At 35.5% G+C, this 18500-nt stretch overlaps 2 protein-coding genes across 2 annotated transcripts; one reads left to right on the top strand and one right to left on the bottom strand.

The window, feature by feature from the left end:
- Positions 1 to 515: 515 nt before the first annotated feature.
- LOC18445997 (Tetratricopeptide repeat (TPR)-like superfamily protein) lies at positions 516 to 6625 on the bottom strand. Its single transcript, XM_006856123.4, has 6 exons — positions 6252 to 6625; positions 5351 to 5607; positions 3131 to 3355; positions 2860 to 2950; positions 1681 to 1969; positions 516 to 1297 (listed from the first exon to the last, which is right to left on the bottom strand). Exons 1-6 carry the CDS (start codon positions 6527 to 6529, stop codon positions 725 to 727), a joined length of 1713 nt encoding a protein of 570 aa, XP_006856185.1. The 5' UTR covers positions 6530 to 6625; the 3' UTR covers positions 516 to 724.
- Positions 6626 to 8188: 1563 nt separating this feature from the next.
- On the top strand, positions 8189 to 17336 carry HCF164 (Thioredoxin superfamily protein). The gene is made up of 5 exons (XM_011629430.3): positions 8189 to 8399; positions 9578 to 9796; positions 15095 to 15198; positions 15713 to 16043; positions 17049 to 17336. The coding sequence occupies exons 1-4, from the start codon at positions 8223 to 8225 to the stop codon at positions 15993 to 15995; spliced, it is 783 nt and encodes a 260-aa protein (XP_011627732.1). The 5' UTR covers positions 8189 to 8222; the 3' UTR covers positions 15996 to 16043; positions 17049 to 17336.
- The last annotated feature ends 1164 nt before the right edge of the window (positions 17337 to 18500 follow it).

Here is an 18500-nt window from a genome sequence, read left to right as displayed (position 1 = left end):
CGACAGATTTATGAAAACTTGAAATTTTTGAAAATTGACAGTCCAAAAATACAATACAAAATACACTATATCCAAAACTTGAAATCCATTTTTTTTTTTCATGTCCATGCATCTTGATGTCCAAATGATCAATTGGAAGATATTTGAGCATTAAAACAGCCTCTTCTAATGAAATTTTTGAAGTAGGCTCAAATTTAATTATTTAGAGCCTCAGCTTTATATAAACTTTTCCCAAGGATAGATAGTATATTTGTAGACAATTCCTATTCTATATGCACTTATCGGACATGGATTTCCATGTGAGCCATGTGGGGTTGGCTAACATAGATTCAAGATTCATGAAAAATTGTGGTAAAATTTTATGTTGACTACTTATCTAACACAGTTCACATATTTTACCCAGACTTATAACATTTACCTGGACTTAAAACAGGTTAAGGAAAAGTTTACGATCCCCACCCTGTTTTAGACTAAGGCAGTATAAACCACAAAACGAAAAGAAATGGAAAAGGTTATATGCAACATGGCATTCTATAATAAAAAGAGGCATATCAATACATTCTTAAAACTTGTAGACCAAAGGGCGGTCCAAAAGGAAATGACAAAATTACAAGTAAAACCACGCTCTCGACGCCCACTTAATGCAAAACTGATCCGACTTTCAGTTAAGCTCTTCAGTTTAAACCCATTTTACCCGATTTAACAAGCTGCGATTGCTTAAAAACTACCCATCAATGGTTTCAGTAACTGGGCTCCCAGTTTCAGTAACTTGGTTCCCTGCTCCTAAAACTTCAGGGGCAGCATTGCTTTTTTCAGAATTCTCAATTGATGAATCCACACAAGGTTTCTTCTCCAACATATCACAACTCTTTTTGGAGTTCTCCATTGATGAATCCATGCAAAGCTTATTCTGAGAGATATCACCATTTTTGTCAGAATTCTCCATTGATGAATCCGTACAAGGCTTCTTCTCAGAGATATCACCACTATTATCAAAGTTCTCCACTGATGAACCCAAAGAAGGCCCCTTCTCAGAGTTCTCCAATTCCATGACTTGCACAGCTGAAGCTCTCTTCACTCCCCTTCCAACCACCCCAAGATGAGTTACCTCAGTGCTCTTTGTAGTGGTGGTGATGGTTGTGAGCTTTGGTGAGTCGAAGCCACAGGTCTCGGTTCCCATGCGTGAAGACATGGAAGAATCTTCCTTTGCCTTCTCAGCAATGGTGGATATGAGTTTTTCGGTGGCCTGTATCAGTGGGTTTGTCAAACTTGACATCATCTGTTGCAGGTCCTCAAGCTGCAGATAAAATGTCAAAGTATAATCAGGGGGACCGAGGAGAAAGAGAGAGAGAGGCAGGCAAATAAACATTACTATTTCATTACTTTCTCAGCATGTTAAAATGAAAGAGAAACAAATAAATACTAATATTTTACTAAATATTCAGCAGGTGACAAGCACAATGTGTGTGTGCAAGCACATACAGAGAGAGAGAGAGAGGGGGAGAGAGAGAGAGAGAGAGAGAGAGGGGGGGGGGGGGGGGAGAGGAGGAGTTTTATGCTTTTCCAGCATCTTAAAAGCATTCACTGGTTGCTAAGTAGCGTTAAGTAATACTGTTGGAAACTTTCAAGCTATAAACAAAAGATAAAACAAACAAAACATAAACATAAGGAAAACCTTACCTTTTCCTTGAGGTCAACCAAGAGCATTTTAAGGGTCTCTATCTCACTATTCTTTTCCTGAACCGAAGAAGTATTGGAATCATTTCCTTCTGATGACTTGGTTATATCCTCCTCCAAAGCAACTGAGAAGCTCTCATTATCCACTGATGTGGTTTTAGCAGTCGACTCACTCACTTCTGATGTGAGACGCTGAAGCCGAGCTTCACACACTGACATAGATTTTTCGCAATACTTCACTGCATCTGCAGGCCTGTCGGCCAACTGCATTGCCAAACATATCTTGAAATTCCTGATTGTAGTTTGATCAAGGTTATGAACAAAAAAAAAGAAGAAAAATGTGAAATATGAAATATGAAGTATCTGGCCCAGACAATCAGATATAAAATGACACAAATTTTTGAAAAGAAAAAAAGTAGAAGACCTTATGTAAAGGGGTGCGGTTTGTACAGAGCCGAGGCTCTAAACAATCAAATTAGAGCCCACCTTCAAATAGTGTCGAGAAATATGGTTTCAATCTTGAAAAGTTTAGTGATAGCCTTAAATTATATTTTCATCTTTAGTTATAAAATTTAAAGTTTCATAAATAGTGTAGATCGAGCGGATCTATGAAAACTTGAAAATCTTAAAAATTGACGGTCCAAAAATGCATTACCAGATGTACTATTTTCAAAAACTTGAAATCCATTTTTTTCTCTTGTTCGTGCATATTGATTTCGAGATGATCAGTTTGATGATATTTGGGCATCAAAACAACCTCTTCTAGTGAAAGTTTTCAGGTAGGCTCTATATAAACTTTTCCCGTATGTAAAATTATCTGGGTTTCTTCTAAAAGAACAATTTATCAAGAACTTGAGGGATACTTTGCATTTACATTATTTTTTTAATGAAGCCAAATTACATAGAATCCTCCCCAAGGACTCTTGTTTCCCACTTGAACAAACAACTTGATTATATCAGAATCTAACAACTAAGACTTCAAGTTTGTAAAGCTTATGCAGTTTCATTATAGACAAGCAAAATGTAGCTATAGTGTCAATCTTTATATTTTTATTATCTTTCAAATCGTTTAACTTGTTTTTTTGAGAAAGAATATCATTTATCTTGTTTCTTGGCATTATAGAAAACCAGGGGCCCGCCCCCTTTCTAGCACAACACACATAAATTTCTTGCAAAGGATACAATTCAGCTAACTGGCGGTTATCTTTTTCAACAAGGGACTCCAGAATAGAAAGAGCCTTAAAGTAGTCACCCAAAGAAGTCTCGAAGTCCTCTGCATACAGAATGAATCACCAAAACAGTCATTCAAGTAGCTTACTGCTTCCAAGCGTTACAGCATTTTAGTGATTGAACCTTTTTACTTGCTGAAAACTAGAACAAAAATTTCACGGCATAAGTTTGTAATATTACTAATTTTCAGATCTATGAAGTTTTATAGTACACAAAAGCTGACCTCTTTCCAAGGAGACATCTCCCAGAGTTGAAATAACATCTACCTTCTCCAGTGTATCAACAGGATTCTTTTCTATTATTACTCTAGCAATATCAAGCATTTTCCACGAGAGATCCAAATCTGATTCTTCTTCTTCCTCCGTCCCATCAACACCCTGATCATCTTCCACACCATCACCATCATCTTCACTGGACTCATCATCGTTTTCTTCATTGCCATTGCTGCCTACATTTGCAGATAAAATGAACTCAGACACAAAAAGCCAATTATTCATCAATAACATTTGCTTCTTTCTAAAAGCAAAAAAACTTTGCTTCCCTCTAAAAGCCAAAAAAAGAAGAAGAATTATTCATTTGATGACTACTTCTGGCTCTAGAAGAAAATTCTTCCATGTGGCAATGCGCATAGTACATCGGAGCATTTATGCAAGCTCTGAGAATTCTAGGCCATTGTCAAGAATTTTTGGGGTGTGGATACAAAATTTGTTATTACAAGAAGCATATTTTTAATGAGTAAGTAGATTAGCTTATAGAACATGCCACATAAAGTACCAATAAACTATCAAAGTAAAGTATGGAGAGACTGACAATCAGTTACATAATACAAAATTAGTTGAGTCATGTTTCAACTAAAGAAAGATCATTGAATATTAGAGAAGGAATCCCAAAAGACAGGAGAGCACCCTCAAGATACTGAGGCAAGGTAAACATATGATTCGACTTGAGTGATCTAAAGCTGATTATGAGCATGCAACTGAATGATTGGAATGCACAAAAGGCTATGACTATTCATGGACAATGAACATGATGTAATACAACATTAATTGTAAGACTACAAGTCATGACAGTGCAAAGAAATAGTGAGACTACTATTAAACTGTAAAGGCAAACAAATGAACCAAGGTATGACTAAATCGGCCAGGTCATGAACTGATTTCATGGATACAAGGAGAAAAACTGTACAAGCTAAATTTCAGAAAAAAAAAACTGTATAAGATACAACAGTGAGGTGTGACATGTTACAAATAGCATTTACCTAGCTTCTCCTCTCCCTTTCATAAATAAGACATGACTATTTACTTCTCTAGTTCACTGGCGTATGTGCATTTCCAACTGTAGCTAAATCTAGGTGCAGATGTGCACAATTTGATCGCCACCATAATAGATTGTTTACGTCTCTTATTCATAAGAGGGAAATAGGCTTTATAACGAATTAAAAAGAATACAACAGAATATGACCTCATTTGGTCTTATTCATTAGAGGGCAGTAGGTTTTATAACAAATCATAAAGAACAAAACAGAGCATGACTTCATTTGGTTTTCAACAACCACAACTTCATTTGTTCTTCAACTAACACCAGCATAAACACAATCCAAGTCTTTGATCTTCAAAAGTAGCCCTTACTGGGGTAGAAGAGAAAACGAACCACTATATATGAGCTAATCTAACACTCTGGAGCGCACCACCCCAATTCATCTCTTTATTTAAAATGCTTTCTCATGCCTATTATTCAAGCAATTTGCTTACCTATGCATGAGTCCAAACATTCACAAAATAGCTTATATCTGTAAGAAGTCCAAACTTTTTATTTTTAACATGCTTTTACTTATCGGTAACAAAATTTCATTAATAAGTTGAAATCACAATGTTGGTACTACCATGTTTATGCCTACATGCACATCCTTATGTACATGCATGCATTAAATTTCAGTATGCAAGAGACTGCAAGTATAACTGTAGGCATGTTTGAATGTAATTATTATCACTGATAATTCACTATTTCTGATAAAGAACTATTTGTTATTCGATAGCATTCACTATAAAGTTATGTGATATAAATTTATAGCAGTTTTACTTATATGTTTATCTTTTTGAAAAGCTGTTTTTACTTATTTCAAATTAATTAGGTGAAAATCTAATGTTTTTGGCCAGAAATAGCTAAACTAGATGGAAATCACAAGAAAAAAGCTAAGTAATTAAATAATATTATATACAAAAACAAACATAATAATATTATCTGGAATATATTAATTTCTGATAAGATAGTCTATTCTGGATAAGCTAAATTGTCATCTAAGCAGGCCTAAAGTTGATACATGTACATGCAGAAAAGCATGAAGAGAAATAGGCATTTAAATGTTTAAGTCATTCATATAGAATGGCATTCAGTAACACCATAAGTGTTATGGGTCATACAAAATTGTGATATGAAATCAAACCTTCACTCTCTTTGCCCTTATTGGAACTATCCTTCAGACCATCAGAGGCTGTCGAAGCTTCACCATTTGCAACACCCTTCCCTTTACTCAGATCAATATCCATTTTTCCAGGACCTGAAGAACTGGCTGCTTTCTTAGCCATTGTTACGCTAACATTTAGTGGATCAGATTCTTCCTGTGCTTTGTAGAGCAATGCACGCCCATAATGGTAATAGGACATTGCACACTTGGGGGCAAGTTCACCATAATGCTGAACCCTGAGAATAACGAAGAAAAGGGCAATTAGTCAGTTTTCTTTGATGAGTATAAGAAGACATAGTTAAATGTGCAACAACAGTTTCAACTTTCAACTATGTAATATCAAAATTTAAACTACTGGAAACAATTGCAATAACTTAAATCTATCTGAAAACAGCATTTGGAACATAAAAAAGAACCTGTGTTGTATTTGTTGTTAGAGGCCATACTGAAGTCAAATTTAAGAAATGGAAAACACCATGTATGCTTAGAATACAACCAAATTAGTATCAGAAAGTATCTATAATGCAGGGGAAGAGTCGAACAAAGCAAAAATAAACACAAATGTCTTTTAGAATGTAATTCTGATCCATGAATATATCACAGAAGATGCCACCAACATAAACACACACTATTAAAACAAAAAAATCTTGCGTTTAATAAAGAGAAATGCATGCATTTCCTTTTCCATCTCTGAGAATGCATTTAGCTTCAATTAGGGCAAAACCCTCAGATGATAACCATAATCACATAACAGAGACCCTCGGTCTATTCTAATGTACCTTGATCCAAATGCAAGGTCAAAATCTCAAGAAATAAGCCAAAACATCAAACAATTTTCAAGAAAACCACACAAGAAACAGTGTGGTATCCAAAGTATAACCTGATCTCGAGAGCTCTGCTCAAGCAATCAACTGCTTCAACAAAATCATCAGACCTAATGGCCTCACGCCCTTTCTCCATCAATTCATCTGCAAATTCGAGGGCTTTCTCACTCGATCCCTCAATCCCTTGTGAACCAGAAGCTTCCCCTACTTGTGAACCCAAATCCATACCTTTCGACAAAGCTCCATCTACTGATGCAGAGGGCTCAGCAGCCATCTCCACAACTACGGCTTCTTGAGAAGAAGGGTTATCAGTTAGAGTATTCTCTTTCTCCATGGCTTGAAAATGGAGGGAAGAAACCCCAAAATCCGAATTCAAATGCAAAGACACTGGAACTTCAAAACCCTTTTATGGAGGCAACCAGTCTGAAATGAATTGGAGGGAAAGGCATAGGGTGTATTTATAGGGGACGAGAGTGCGAAGATCGGACGGCTGGTAAAGCGAGCTGAGGTGGCAAGGCGGGAAAGGTTTTCCAACAAAATATTTCGTGAAAATAAAGAGGAAAATATCATTCTAGGGAGAGCACATGAGAAATCATTTAGTCCAATCAATTAATATTGCATTAGAGTGGCTGTTTAGAGTGTTCCCTTCAAATTGGTACCTCCTCCCAAGTTTTATTTAAGGAAAATAGTTTGATAGGGCTGCAGCCCAATCAAAATAAATAAAGCCTTGCCTCATAACTCATTGAAAATTGCAATTCAAGCATTTGGAAAACCTTTTATACGGATCATCTCGGCTTGAACATTATGATTGTCAAATAAATTAACATTTCAAACTCTAAAAACAATATATATTGTAATAAACTATCTAGACCATCTATTTTGTCGTAAACATGAGCATTCACGGATCCACAAGATCTGAACAATTTTTGGGTTTCAAAATGTATTGTCTATGATGGAAATTGGTTTTAGAACTATCATGAAGATTTATGTTTCAAAAAATGGCCACCACTTTACCAAGTGTCATTCAATTATGCTCATGACCAAAGTTAAGTAATGTAAATAACCTTTTTATCCATGATTAGGAACTAAGAACAAAAATTTATAATAAAAAAAATGAAATTTTGGTTCCTTATTCTAATCAAATGGGGCTGGAATTGTCGTTTTACTCGAGACACTTAATTTGAGCAAAGAAATGATATTACTCCTCTAGCAAAATGACATGTTACTCCATTTTTGGAGACCCAACAATTTCAAATGAAAAATGAATTGTTAGTTCAGTGAGGTTAGAGATATTATTTTGCCCGGATTACTTAACTAAAGCAAAATAATTACACTTACAAAACTGAAACAATTTAGCATTTACATAATAAAATGAATTAAATTCAAGGGTTTAGTAACAATTTAGCCTTTACATAATAAAAAAAAACATGACAGAACCTTGCCAGGGAGTGGAACAGACATATATAGTAAAAAAATATCCATTATGAGTTCTTAAGAACTTGAATGACTAAATATTTATTAACGAGCAAACGTTTCAGGCAAAAAAAAAAGAAGAAGTAAAATACAATTGGAAGCTGTTAATTCTTGATCATAGATACTGCTTTTTGGGGTTTAAGAACCTAGAAGTCCGATACAAAATAATTCAATACAGAAGTCTAAAACAAAATCTGTAAATACAAAAAACGTGTTGAAAGAATCAAAATTCAGAAAAACATGCTACATGGGAGTACGTACATGAGCTACAAATATCCATCATGCCTTAAAGTTAAAATAGCGAAATATTAGGACAAGGTTGTAATTCTAAAAAATCGAAGGATAGGAATAACTATAACAATATTTTGATTTTTGTTTCTTTTTTGTTTTATTTTTTTTTATTTTACCTTATTCTTTGTGCTCTTTTTTTTTTTTTAATTTGAAATCATTACCTTATCCTTTGTAGTCTGAAGCTGGACAGGAATAAAAAGAATGTGTCCCCAATTCCCATTTCTTTTCCATTGCAAAGTAACAAAATTTTAGAGAGAGAAGCCATGGCGCTGAACTGCAAATGGGGGCCTCTTATTAGTTTCCCTCCACGCAGTTCAAATTCTCTCTCTCTTCCATTTTTGGGTGCCCCTCTCCAATTTCAAACCAGAGGATTGGGTCTTCGAAGGATTTGTTGCCAGACTAATCCTAATCCTAATCCTAATCCTGAACCACTCATAGCTGTGAGTCTCTCTCTCTCTCTCTCAAGAACAGTCACAAAAATACATTTGTATGTGAATTAATTTGACTTAGACTGCGGTTTCTGGGTAATTTTTTCGTGACCCATATTTGCAGGAAAAACGTTAGAAATCTGAGGAAATTCAACGAATTTGTAGAATCTGTCTAGGCATTGTGGTTTATTTGGAATTCTCTGAATATATTTTGAATTTGCAATTCGTTTTGGTCATTCAATATTGAATTTTATTGTTTGTTGTACTCTTTGTGTTTGGAGTTAGCCTTTGAATTCATGAAAGTTGGATCAATGCTGGTAGTTAATTCATATAGCCTGATAAATTGAACTCTGTAGTTTTTGTTTATCTGTTATTTGGTTTATTCTACCTGCCTATTAATGTTTTTGTTTGATTTATCCAAGTAGTTTAATCTACAAAGTAAACTGGGAATCCTAGTTGAGGTAAATCTTGCTTTAGAGTTTGCATAATTTGGTTATAAATGGCCAATTCAGAAGTTCGAAGTGATTTACCTCAGAACACTCATCTTGTGGTGCTTGGATTTGGGGTTAATTCATAGATAATGATGCCTTCTTGATCATGGCATGTATGATGCTTTAGTTTGATGCATGATAGGTCCAAAGCTTCTTACATAGAATACCAAGGAGAGGTCTCCTCTATTTCCATTTAGTCAGTTATACAATTCACATATATATAGTATATGTGTATTGACCTTATGGATGGATGCATAATATATTTCTTGTTTGATGGACAATCAATGTGAAGACATTCACTAATTTATATTTTGGAATATCATTCTGAAGGCATTGAGCAATATATATTTTTCGGTCCTTTAACGTATGCTTCTACCAGTCATTCGGAATATCATAGTTCAGATCCATTAATTTATTTTCACAATTAAAAATCAGTTAGATTTATATAAGGGAAAGTATATGATAATCCATTGGACTGTGGAAAATACGGTCCACAGAACACTACATAGCCTGTGGGCCCAGTTCTCTGTTCTTGATGAACCATCGTTTCATTGGACGATGATGACCCAACTGGACTATGATTTCCCTCAGTCCATTGGATTTTGGTATAATTTCCCTCTTGGAAAGCAGAGACTTGTCTACTTATTTTCTTTCGATGTAAACCTTGTCTTAGTTTGCTGTCTGTGGTTTATTTGATAGGAAGGAGTTAATGATGAGGCTGGTTCAGGTAAAGAAAACAAAAGTGAGCCTGCCAAAACTACTCAAAATGCTGGAAACGATGGTGTTCCGAACAAACAGATCAATAAGGGGATAGCATTGGCTTCCACTATTGCAGCCGTTGGGCTCTTCTTAACAACAAGAATAGAAGTTGGGGTTTCTCTAAAAGATCTCTCTGCTGCTGCTGTGCCATATGAAGTGGTCAGTTGGTATTAATTAACACATCTTGTTTTTTTTCTGTTGATTGTACTATATTGGCATTTCATATTCATGTAACCCTTTTATCACTGCCATATATATTTCTTATTCTTATTGCTTGTTAGAAATGTGTGTATTAGAACCAATGCTTGTTTAAAAGACTTCACAATCTGTTGTTGACTGTACTTTTATTATTTTTCAGATGCATGCACCATTTTCATGCTTGTAAGACATGCCACACTGATTCTGGCTTTTGCGATTATTGAGGATATCACCTTATAGATTAGAATAATTTCAGTGTAAGCGATCTTTATTAAAAAATGTGAATGGCGTGTGAAAAGTGAGGTGTGAGACTGATGTCCAAACTAGTATACTTAATTTGTCAGATACGTTGACATCATTTCAATATTGTAATGAAAGGACTCAACAAATTACAGAGTGAGTGTGAAAAACAACACTTGAAACTTGATTTGTTTTGTATATTTCAAAGGATTCACCTTATTGATAAGACTGTATAACTCAGTGTTTTAAAACATGGAACTGCTCTGGAACATGGGGATTGCCTGGGGCGAGTCAGCTTAGTGAGTCCAGAGTTGACTTGCCAAGTCCTGCCTTAGTTGAAGGAAAAGGCTAAAAAAATCGTGCAAAATCAGAAAAAGGGGAACATCATAAGAGATTATGAAAATCTATTTACAAAATGAAATTTTTTGAAAAGTTAATATTTGGTTTGAGAATGGATCTAGTTGCTCCAAAGGTCGTGAAGTTTTCAGCCAAAATATTTTGATATTTCAAATCCTGAGATTTTGAGGTACTTTTTTTGGCTGACAAGAAGCTGAGGATTCAATAGAGAACATGAACATAGGCCTGGGGACAAACTTTCAGGGTGAATCAAGCGAGGATTGTGAAAAATGAGCAAGAAAAGGGGATCAGAAAATGAGTCTCACAAATCCGAGAGTTTGAAATTATTTTGTTGAATTTATGATTTGGGTTCGATAGAGGATTTTAGAACAGGGTAAGGGATGAATTCTCAGGGTGATTGGAGCTCTTTGTGACAATAACAAGCAAGAAAGGTGTCGGATTTCCGGCCCCCTTTTATTTTCTGGAAAAAGTGATGGACTAAGCAAGTCGTGGAGGACTCACCTGAGGTCCCTGGACTCCGCCTTAGCCCAACAGAAAACTGCCTCAGTCACTGTTCGGGCATTTAATCTACAGTAAGGTCCCCAGCGTGTTGCGAGCCCTTCCAAGTACTTCGCCCAAGTCCGAGTTGGATCTGGCAAGTTTTAGAACATTAGTATTTGTTAAAATTTCTTTAGTTTTTGTCATTTGTCATGGGTAACAGTGATGATGTGACCATATTTCTCTGCTTGTATTTATTTGGAAATTTGCAAACTTTGGGCCTGGCCTCTTCCCACCTTTAGGGTAATTTACCCATTTAAGCATTTTCCATCTTGCTATTTGCTTTTTCCACCCACTCAGTAAAATTGCTCTCTGTTTATTAACAGTCCATAAATTTCTCTAGAATGTGTCATTGGTTGGTCTGTTGACTCTCATCAGGCTACCTGATTTATGAATCCCTGATGATCAGCTTATTACTGCGATAAAGAACATGGACCTTACTAATGTGAATCACAGCCATGTATATGTATTTATCATGTTACGTCGATTGGGATACCATGGTTCTTTGCACCTATTATTCTGGATTTGATGTACATGGTTGGTATAATTCAATATTAAACTATTGGAAATTTAGACAGTTTATTAATTTTGAATTATCTAGAATTCTTTGTAAGCATTGTATTCAGTTAATTAACTTGGTGAGTGTCATTTTCTCTAAATTACTGCTTAAAATTAATGCACTGTTGTATATCAAAATTATAGAGCCAGCTTGATCCTCCAAAAACTAAACGCATTAGAGTTTCCAATAGCTGGATATGCATCTCTGACCTATAGAGCTATATGTTATAAAGAGCAAGATACCATGTTCATCCCCCTTGCAAAATCTGACTATAAAGCTTTATGGACATCATCCAATAAGAGATCATTTCGATTAATACTCGGTTGCCAGATGTGAGAGTTCAGGTCATAGGGCCTACCCTCTTCACGGAGAAAATAATAGTTCCATCAGAATAACTACCAACCATGCTCATGACAGAACCAAATACATTCATATATGTCATCATTGTAGTAAAAATAGACTAAATAATCACATAGAACAAGTTACATATTTGTTTATACAATGTTGTCAAGAGTCACTTAGGAGTTTGGACTATATCTGATATATAAGGGGAAACCATCAAATAGCCTGTCAAATTAAGAAAAAGAAATGCAAAGTAACAAGGAAAAGGGAGATTAAAAAAGGTAAATAAGATACTTATTTTGAAAACATCTTCACATGTTTAAGAGGGATAGGCATCCCAGCTTCATCCACTGCTATTCACGGGGAACCTATTTTATGTGAATCTGTTGAAATATCCCTAGGGCTAAAAAAAAAAAGAAGATGAAAAATAATAAAAGGAAGTTGTTTTCCTCTATTCCCGATAGAGGACTTCAGGTTATGACTATGACTACTTAAGACTACAGTTTTTTAGTATTGCCCATTAAATTAAACGGTGCCAGTTCTTTGATATGACTACCAATGTATCCCAATGGGGCCTCAGTCTTCTCATTTATCTACCAAATAATAGAAACCATGCACCCATCACATTACTGTTTCTATTCACTTATTTAATGATCATAAAGGAAAACTCAAGCCAGTCTTACCCACTACTCAGTATCAAATTAAATGTAGTTTTCCATATCAGGCCTGAATTTGAGACACCTAACGTTAATCATGAATTGTCATCAATGGCAAAACTATTAGAACTTTCGTTTTGGATAGGTGATTACAAAGACCGAGGTAAAATTAAACTCAACTTTAAAACCCTTATTTTTGGGAATTTGAACCCCAAGGAAAATTTTTAAAAGTCCTCATTTAGAATGATCCTATTGACTTCTATTGAGTTAAGATATGAGCAAAATCCTCTACTTGCATGAAAGAGAAGTTCCGACCCCACTGAAACACCCCCACCAGGAATATGGTCTAGAACCACCTTGGGGGGAACTCTAATGTCCTGTAGGAAAAATGGAAATGCAAGATAAGACAAAATAGTTCTTCTTAATGAAAGAACCAGGAGATGTTAACTTGCAGAAAATATTAAGTACCTACATGGTTTTCCCAATCACCGATGCTGAAGTCTTTGGCCTCTTCTTAGAACAAGAAAAACAATGGCAAAGAAGGAAGCCCAATCTGATCCTCATAAACTGATTGGATATTTAAGTGAATGTTGGAAACGTATATGGGGTACAAAGGCCAAATATCTATGCCTATATACAGCCACAATATAGACCTTTTCAGATACATGCATCTTAACATTGTTGGCCCCTGTTTTCAAATCGTTAAGCCAAGATAAAATAACTACCTTAACCTTGTTAATTAAGATTTTGCTCATGGAAGTGCATGGTAATGTTTGAGTGGGTATTAACACATGGTCTTATTGTACATAGGTTGTATTTGTATATGCACCACACCCAGTTTATATAACTATTGTGTATTCTGCCTGAGGAATGTTCTATTTTCTTCAATTTTTACATTCTCTGTTGTCCATTTGAGAATTAACCTTTACATTCTCACTGAAGGTTGTCATTCCTATTCAGAACCCCGATTTGGCAATTCTGACTAGGAATCTTCATGGAACATGTTCTCGTGAAGTCTAGAATCTCGATTTCTTATTTTTGAAACTTTGATCCAACACTTGTAGAATCTTATTTTCCATACTTACTGAATCTCGATTGTACATTTGTTGAAATTTTTTTCCGTATTTACCGGAATTCTATTATTTCCCCCCTTTTCTTTGTTTTTGCTTTTTTTTGAGAAGTAATATTTAGAAGTTTTCAAGGCATCAAACTACTCGAGCTAGACAATCAATCTCAAGCTACAAGGTGTAGTGATCTTTTTTGGTATGAAGTGACCAATAGCAACCATAGTGGTGTTCCACGTTCTCTACTTATTTAAGTATGCATTGTATTGATCCAATGGAAAGATTGCAACTTCAAAATGTTAAAAATAATGTAATACAAAGAATGTAAACGTGCATATATGACATGTCGGTCAATGTATGACATTGAGATATGTATTATTTCCTTCTCTGTTTCCTATCATTTGAATATTGATTCCATTAGTGGAGGAATCTCGATTCTATATTGTTTGCGACTCGGCCGGAAACTCGATTTCAAAGAGCTAGGAATCTCGGTTTCATCTATGTAGGGATCTTGATTCTACTTTAATTCGAATCTCGATTCCTAAAAATAGGAATCTCGTCCTCCATGATTCCTCTTGCATGGATGTTGATTCCGAAAACAAGAATCTTCTAGCTAGCGGTGATTCTGCACTTCCGATTCGTAAATTGATTCGATTTCTAAATTGCCGGTAACTAGGGCCTTGCCTTTATTAGTGTCGAGAATGTCCCGTTATGATGCTTTAAGTTGCTTCCTATAGCAATAGAGAAAAGTTTAAATAAGGTCCTATTCATATGGCTTTACTGCCAAAAATCCAGCTTAGAGATGGGTTTAGGATCTGAAACACATCCCAAGCCACTCTATATGGATTTCTGCCTTAGATACATGAATTTGCAGCTCAAAAGATAGTGCAGATCTGATAATCTATGGAAAAAATGAATAGTTAAAAAGCAAAGTTAAAACAGTCTATCTTTAGGTTTTGAAATCTTTTCTTCTTCCTTGATTCATGATCATGGTGGTTGGCTTCTCAATCTCTGAAATTTTAGGTCGAAACTCGAAACCCATATCTAAGATGGTTTTCAGAAGGAGACTTTAGATAGGTGTGTTGGCTGATGCACCTGAACATGTTTGAAACTTGATATGTTTCTTGCACTCCTCTTGAGCGTCACAACCTTGGCGAAGCTGCCACTTACCTTGATCCAACAAGTTGCCAATGTTTATGGCAGAACAAAAAGCAATGGATCTAGTTCACGGAAGACTGGAGGATGTTTTGTGATTGGTCAGCTTTGCTTGTATTTGGATTACCTTAGGAGCCTTATTATGAACATTGAACAGTAACAAGGTCCATTCCCTGCAATAAAGGACCATTTGTTTATAGTCTGATGGGTTACGAGATTGTGAACACCAATTAATATTGATGGTTGCATGAAACTAAACAGTTATCTGGGAATATGTTGGATTGTTATATCAATTTCCTTTGTCCATGGCTTTGTATTGATTGTGGGGCTACTGTTAATTACTTTCCAGGCTCTTTCAAATGGGATGCCAACAGTTGTAGAATTCTATGCAGATTGGTGTGAAGTTTGCCGGGAATTAGCTCCAGATGTATATAAAGTTGAGCAGAAGTACAAGTAATGTCTTTCATTCCTAACAGGAGCAAATTTTTATTTTAGTAAAAAACTTTCAATTTTTTAATAGATAATTGATTTTCTTGTCACTTACCCTGGGTTACCTTTGATTGCACTTCTTTGAGCTGATATACTGTTTCCAAATGTCAGTATTACTTACTATGGATTCCCTCGTGTGTGTGTGTATATATATATATATATATATATATATATATATTAATGGAATTGCTGTTATTTCAGAAACAATGAAATTTTATTAAGTAGATCAGGAATTCATGACTTCAGCATTTGTCAATGGTCAGTGATGGAGAGAGATGGACCCACTGGAGTAGGAGATGACTCCAACCGGTGAAACTGCTCTCTCCATCACCATCCAATTTCCTTGGATGGTGCTGACCCCGGATTTTGCTTTTGTTGTCTATTGGATTATGACATATACTCTTCCTTTCCAGATATCAAGGCTATTTTAACATCAAGTCCTTGTTATCATTAACTAAAAACTCAACTTTTCCATTAGGGACCGGGTGAATTTTGTAATGTTGAATGTTGATAACACAAAGTGGGAACAAGAACTTGATGAATTTGGGGTTGAGGGGATCCCCCACTTCTCATTCTTGGACAAAGATGGAAATGAGGAAGGCAATGTTGTTGGTCGACTTCCTAAGCAATATCTACTCGAGAATGTTGCCGCCCTTGAAAGAGGTGATCCTTCAATACCTCATGCCAAGGTGATCGGCCAATACACCAGTGCGGAATCCAGAAAGGTGCACCAAGTGGTTGATCCAAGAAGCCATGGGTAGACACATGACCGTTAGATTCATGCTATATCAGCAGATCTACATCTGAAGGTTTTTCTCTCTCTCTCTCTCTCTCGTGTGCACGCTCTCTCTCTACACACACACAGATATACACCCGCACGTATAAATGCACACATATCTTATTTTATTAGTGATAATAGATTTTAATATGCACACTGTTCATATCTTGTAAATTTGTTGGCCATGTTTCTCTCTCGTTTGTTTTTTTGTTTTTGGGTGTGTGGGGGGGGGGGGGGGGGGGGGTTGGTGTAATTATTATGGTTAGTTTAAATTTCTACTATTGGTTTCGTATGCCTTGGACTTTTGACATTAAAAACCAGATGGTTGAATGTGAATTTGTTCTTTACTTTTTGAGAAAAATTCAACTACAATTATTTTGTTTTATTTTCTGAAATAGTGTATTCACTTCATCATTTCGACAGGGATCGCTTGTCGCTGTGAATGAGTGATTTATGAGTTATTTAGAACATATTCCAAGTTCCATTTTTGCTTCAAAAAAAAAAAAGAGTTATTTAGAACTAATGAGAAGATAGTCTTGCATTATACATAAATCCATGGGAGTTCCTGGAATACCAATGCTACAAGCAGCAAGTATAGGGTTAATATTGGAAGTTTTCTAGTCTGCATGCTTTATGGCTATGCGAGACTTTTAGTATATTGATGCTTACTGCCTATATGGCACAAGGGTTTGTATGATATGCCATCATTTGGATCTCCGCTTGGGTGGGGGTTTGGGGGGGTGAGGTATGGTTGCCAAAACCCCCACATCAGTGGAAGTTGAGTCTTGGCTTCCACACAATTTTTGTTTTTTGTTTTATTTTTTTCCCAAGCCAACTCTCACTAGTGCAAAGTTATTCATAACATTCAATAGATAATCTGATTGTTAAAGGGAAAACTTGTAACCAGGTGTTCTGATCTCAAATGTATCAAATAGGCTTTGATTATCATTTGTTCTTTTTTGCAGCGTTCCATGTAGAATTTTAGAGCTTGCAATACTGACACAAATATATGGGTCTTCATGGTTTTTATATGTAGAATGAAGAAGGAGAAGATGGATGTGTTCATTTTCTTGCCCAGCTTTTTCATCAGGTCAGATTTATTTGTGCCCCATTTTAGTCATATGATCCAAATTCTTATTCTTATTCTTATGGGTCAGCTGGGTTTAGGGCCCCCACAATTGTATTATTTAAAGAAAGAAAAAGATAAAAGAATGGAATCAAGTATACATGTTACAATGCAGAGTTAACTTCTTAATCAATATGTAGATATTTCACTTTTTTTTTATCATATTTTCTTATAAAATACAAACTGCGCTTGTGTTTCTCTTCTATGTAAATGGTGGCCATGCAAGATATATATTCTTGTTTTGGATGTATCTGTTGGGGTCTTTACAGATTAAACCACTCAGTCTAAGGATTGGGCCAGCTAAGCAATATCACTCGATCCAATATTGATTTTATGTTAAGATCTAAGGCTAGGGAATTGGATTTTCACTTATGGTTTGATGGAAAATTGAACTAGTTTCCGTAACGACCATTGTCGTTAAAATGATATTCAATGAAATGGATCGGTGGGGTGGATCATCCACCCATGGATCCCATGTCGGATTGCTAAATACCAATCGGGATCAGCCTGGATCGACGATATGGGAAAATATTAAAAAACTCTGAAAGACTAAGAAATTGGTATATATGGTTTATAATGTAAGTTTATATCACGTTAACATGGACTGTTGAAGTGGTTGGACCTTGCGGTAAACTACTGTGAGGCCACAGATTCAAATCTGCTCTTTTACTATTCAAGTTTAAAAGAAAAGGGTGAGGTTTGTATAAGGTTGCCTCCTTATACCTTAGAAGTATGCGCACCTATAAAATTTACTTACAGATGTCATTTTGGCATAAAAAACACTAAGATGGCGTCAAAATCTCTTTTTATCCTTAGTTATAATTTTTTTTGAGCGCTTATCCTCAGTTATAAAATTTAAAATTTAAAAAATGATATAGATCGAGCCGATAAAAAAAAAATTTAAAATTTCCAAAATGATATAGATCGAACCGATAAAGAAACACTTGACAATCTTGAAAATAGACGGTCTAGATAACTTGTTACAAGATGCAATATTTTTTGGACTTGGAATTCTTTTTTTTCTTAGGTCCATTTATCTTAAGGTCGAGATGATCAGTTAGAGGGTTATGTTATGCCGTAACACTCTCCACTGTGGATTTTTGAGGCGCACTTTACTTTAACGGTATAAGGTTGCAACCTTATATAAACTTTTTCCAAAAGAAAAATATATTCACATACTATGCAGTGTGGTATTTGCCGGCGGATGCCTAAGGGACATGACTTAGGAATATTTGACTCTTGATAGATATTGGTAAAAATCAGTGATCACAAAATCATTTTCAACTTGAAAAAACTTGACAAGCTTGTGTTGTTTTTAGAAATGAATCGCTTGTTTACTTGTACGTATATGTTTTTGCAGCT

This window comes from Amborella trichopoda, chromosome 13 (genome assembly GCF_054954075.1).
Source record: "Amborella trichopoda isolate Santa Cruz 75 chromosome 13, AtrichopodaSantaCruz75HAP2 v2.0, whole genome shotgun sequence".
NCBI classification, from domain to species: Eukaryota; Viridiplantae; Streptophyta; class Magnoliopsida; order Amborellales; family Amborellaceae; genus Amborella; species Amborella trichopoda.
The sequence above is the reverse complement of the archived record's forward strand: the minus strand, read 5'-3'. Positions and strand labels throughout refer to the sequence as shown.

What these genes read in the sequence shown, in the direction of transcription:
- LOC18445997 (XM_006856123.4), bottom strand. Translation starts at nt 6,529, where the DNA reads ATGGAGAAAGAGAATACTCTAACTGATAACCCTTCTTCTCAAGAAGCC. An exon ending in TAAGGGCAAAGAGAGTGAAG is followed by an intron (nt 3,356 to 5,350) that starts GTTTGATTTCAT and finishes CTGCAAATGTAG; the next exon opens with GCAGCAATGGCAATGAAGAA. An exon ending in AACCGCCAGTTAGCTGAATT is followed by an intron (nt 1,970 to 2,859) that starts GTATCCTTTGCA and finishes AACTACAATCAG; the next exon opens with GAATTTCAAGATATGTTTGG.
- HCF164 (XM_011629430.3), top strand. Translation starts at nt 8,223, where the DNA reads ATGGCGCTGAACTGCAAATGGGGGCCTCTTATTAGTTTCCCTCCACGC. An exon ending in ATCCTGAACCACTCATAGCT is followed by an intron (nt 8,400 to 9,577) that starts GTGAGTCTCTCT and finishes TTTATTTGATAG; the next exon opens with GAAGGAGTTAATGATGAGGC. An exon ending in CTGCTGTGCCATATGAAGTG is followed by an intron (nt 9,797 to 15,094) that starts GTCAGTTGGTAT and finishes ATTACTTTCCAG; the next exon opens with GCTCTTTCAAATGGGATGCC.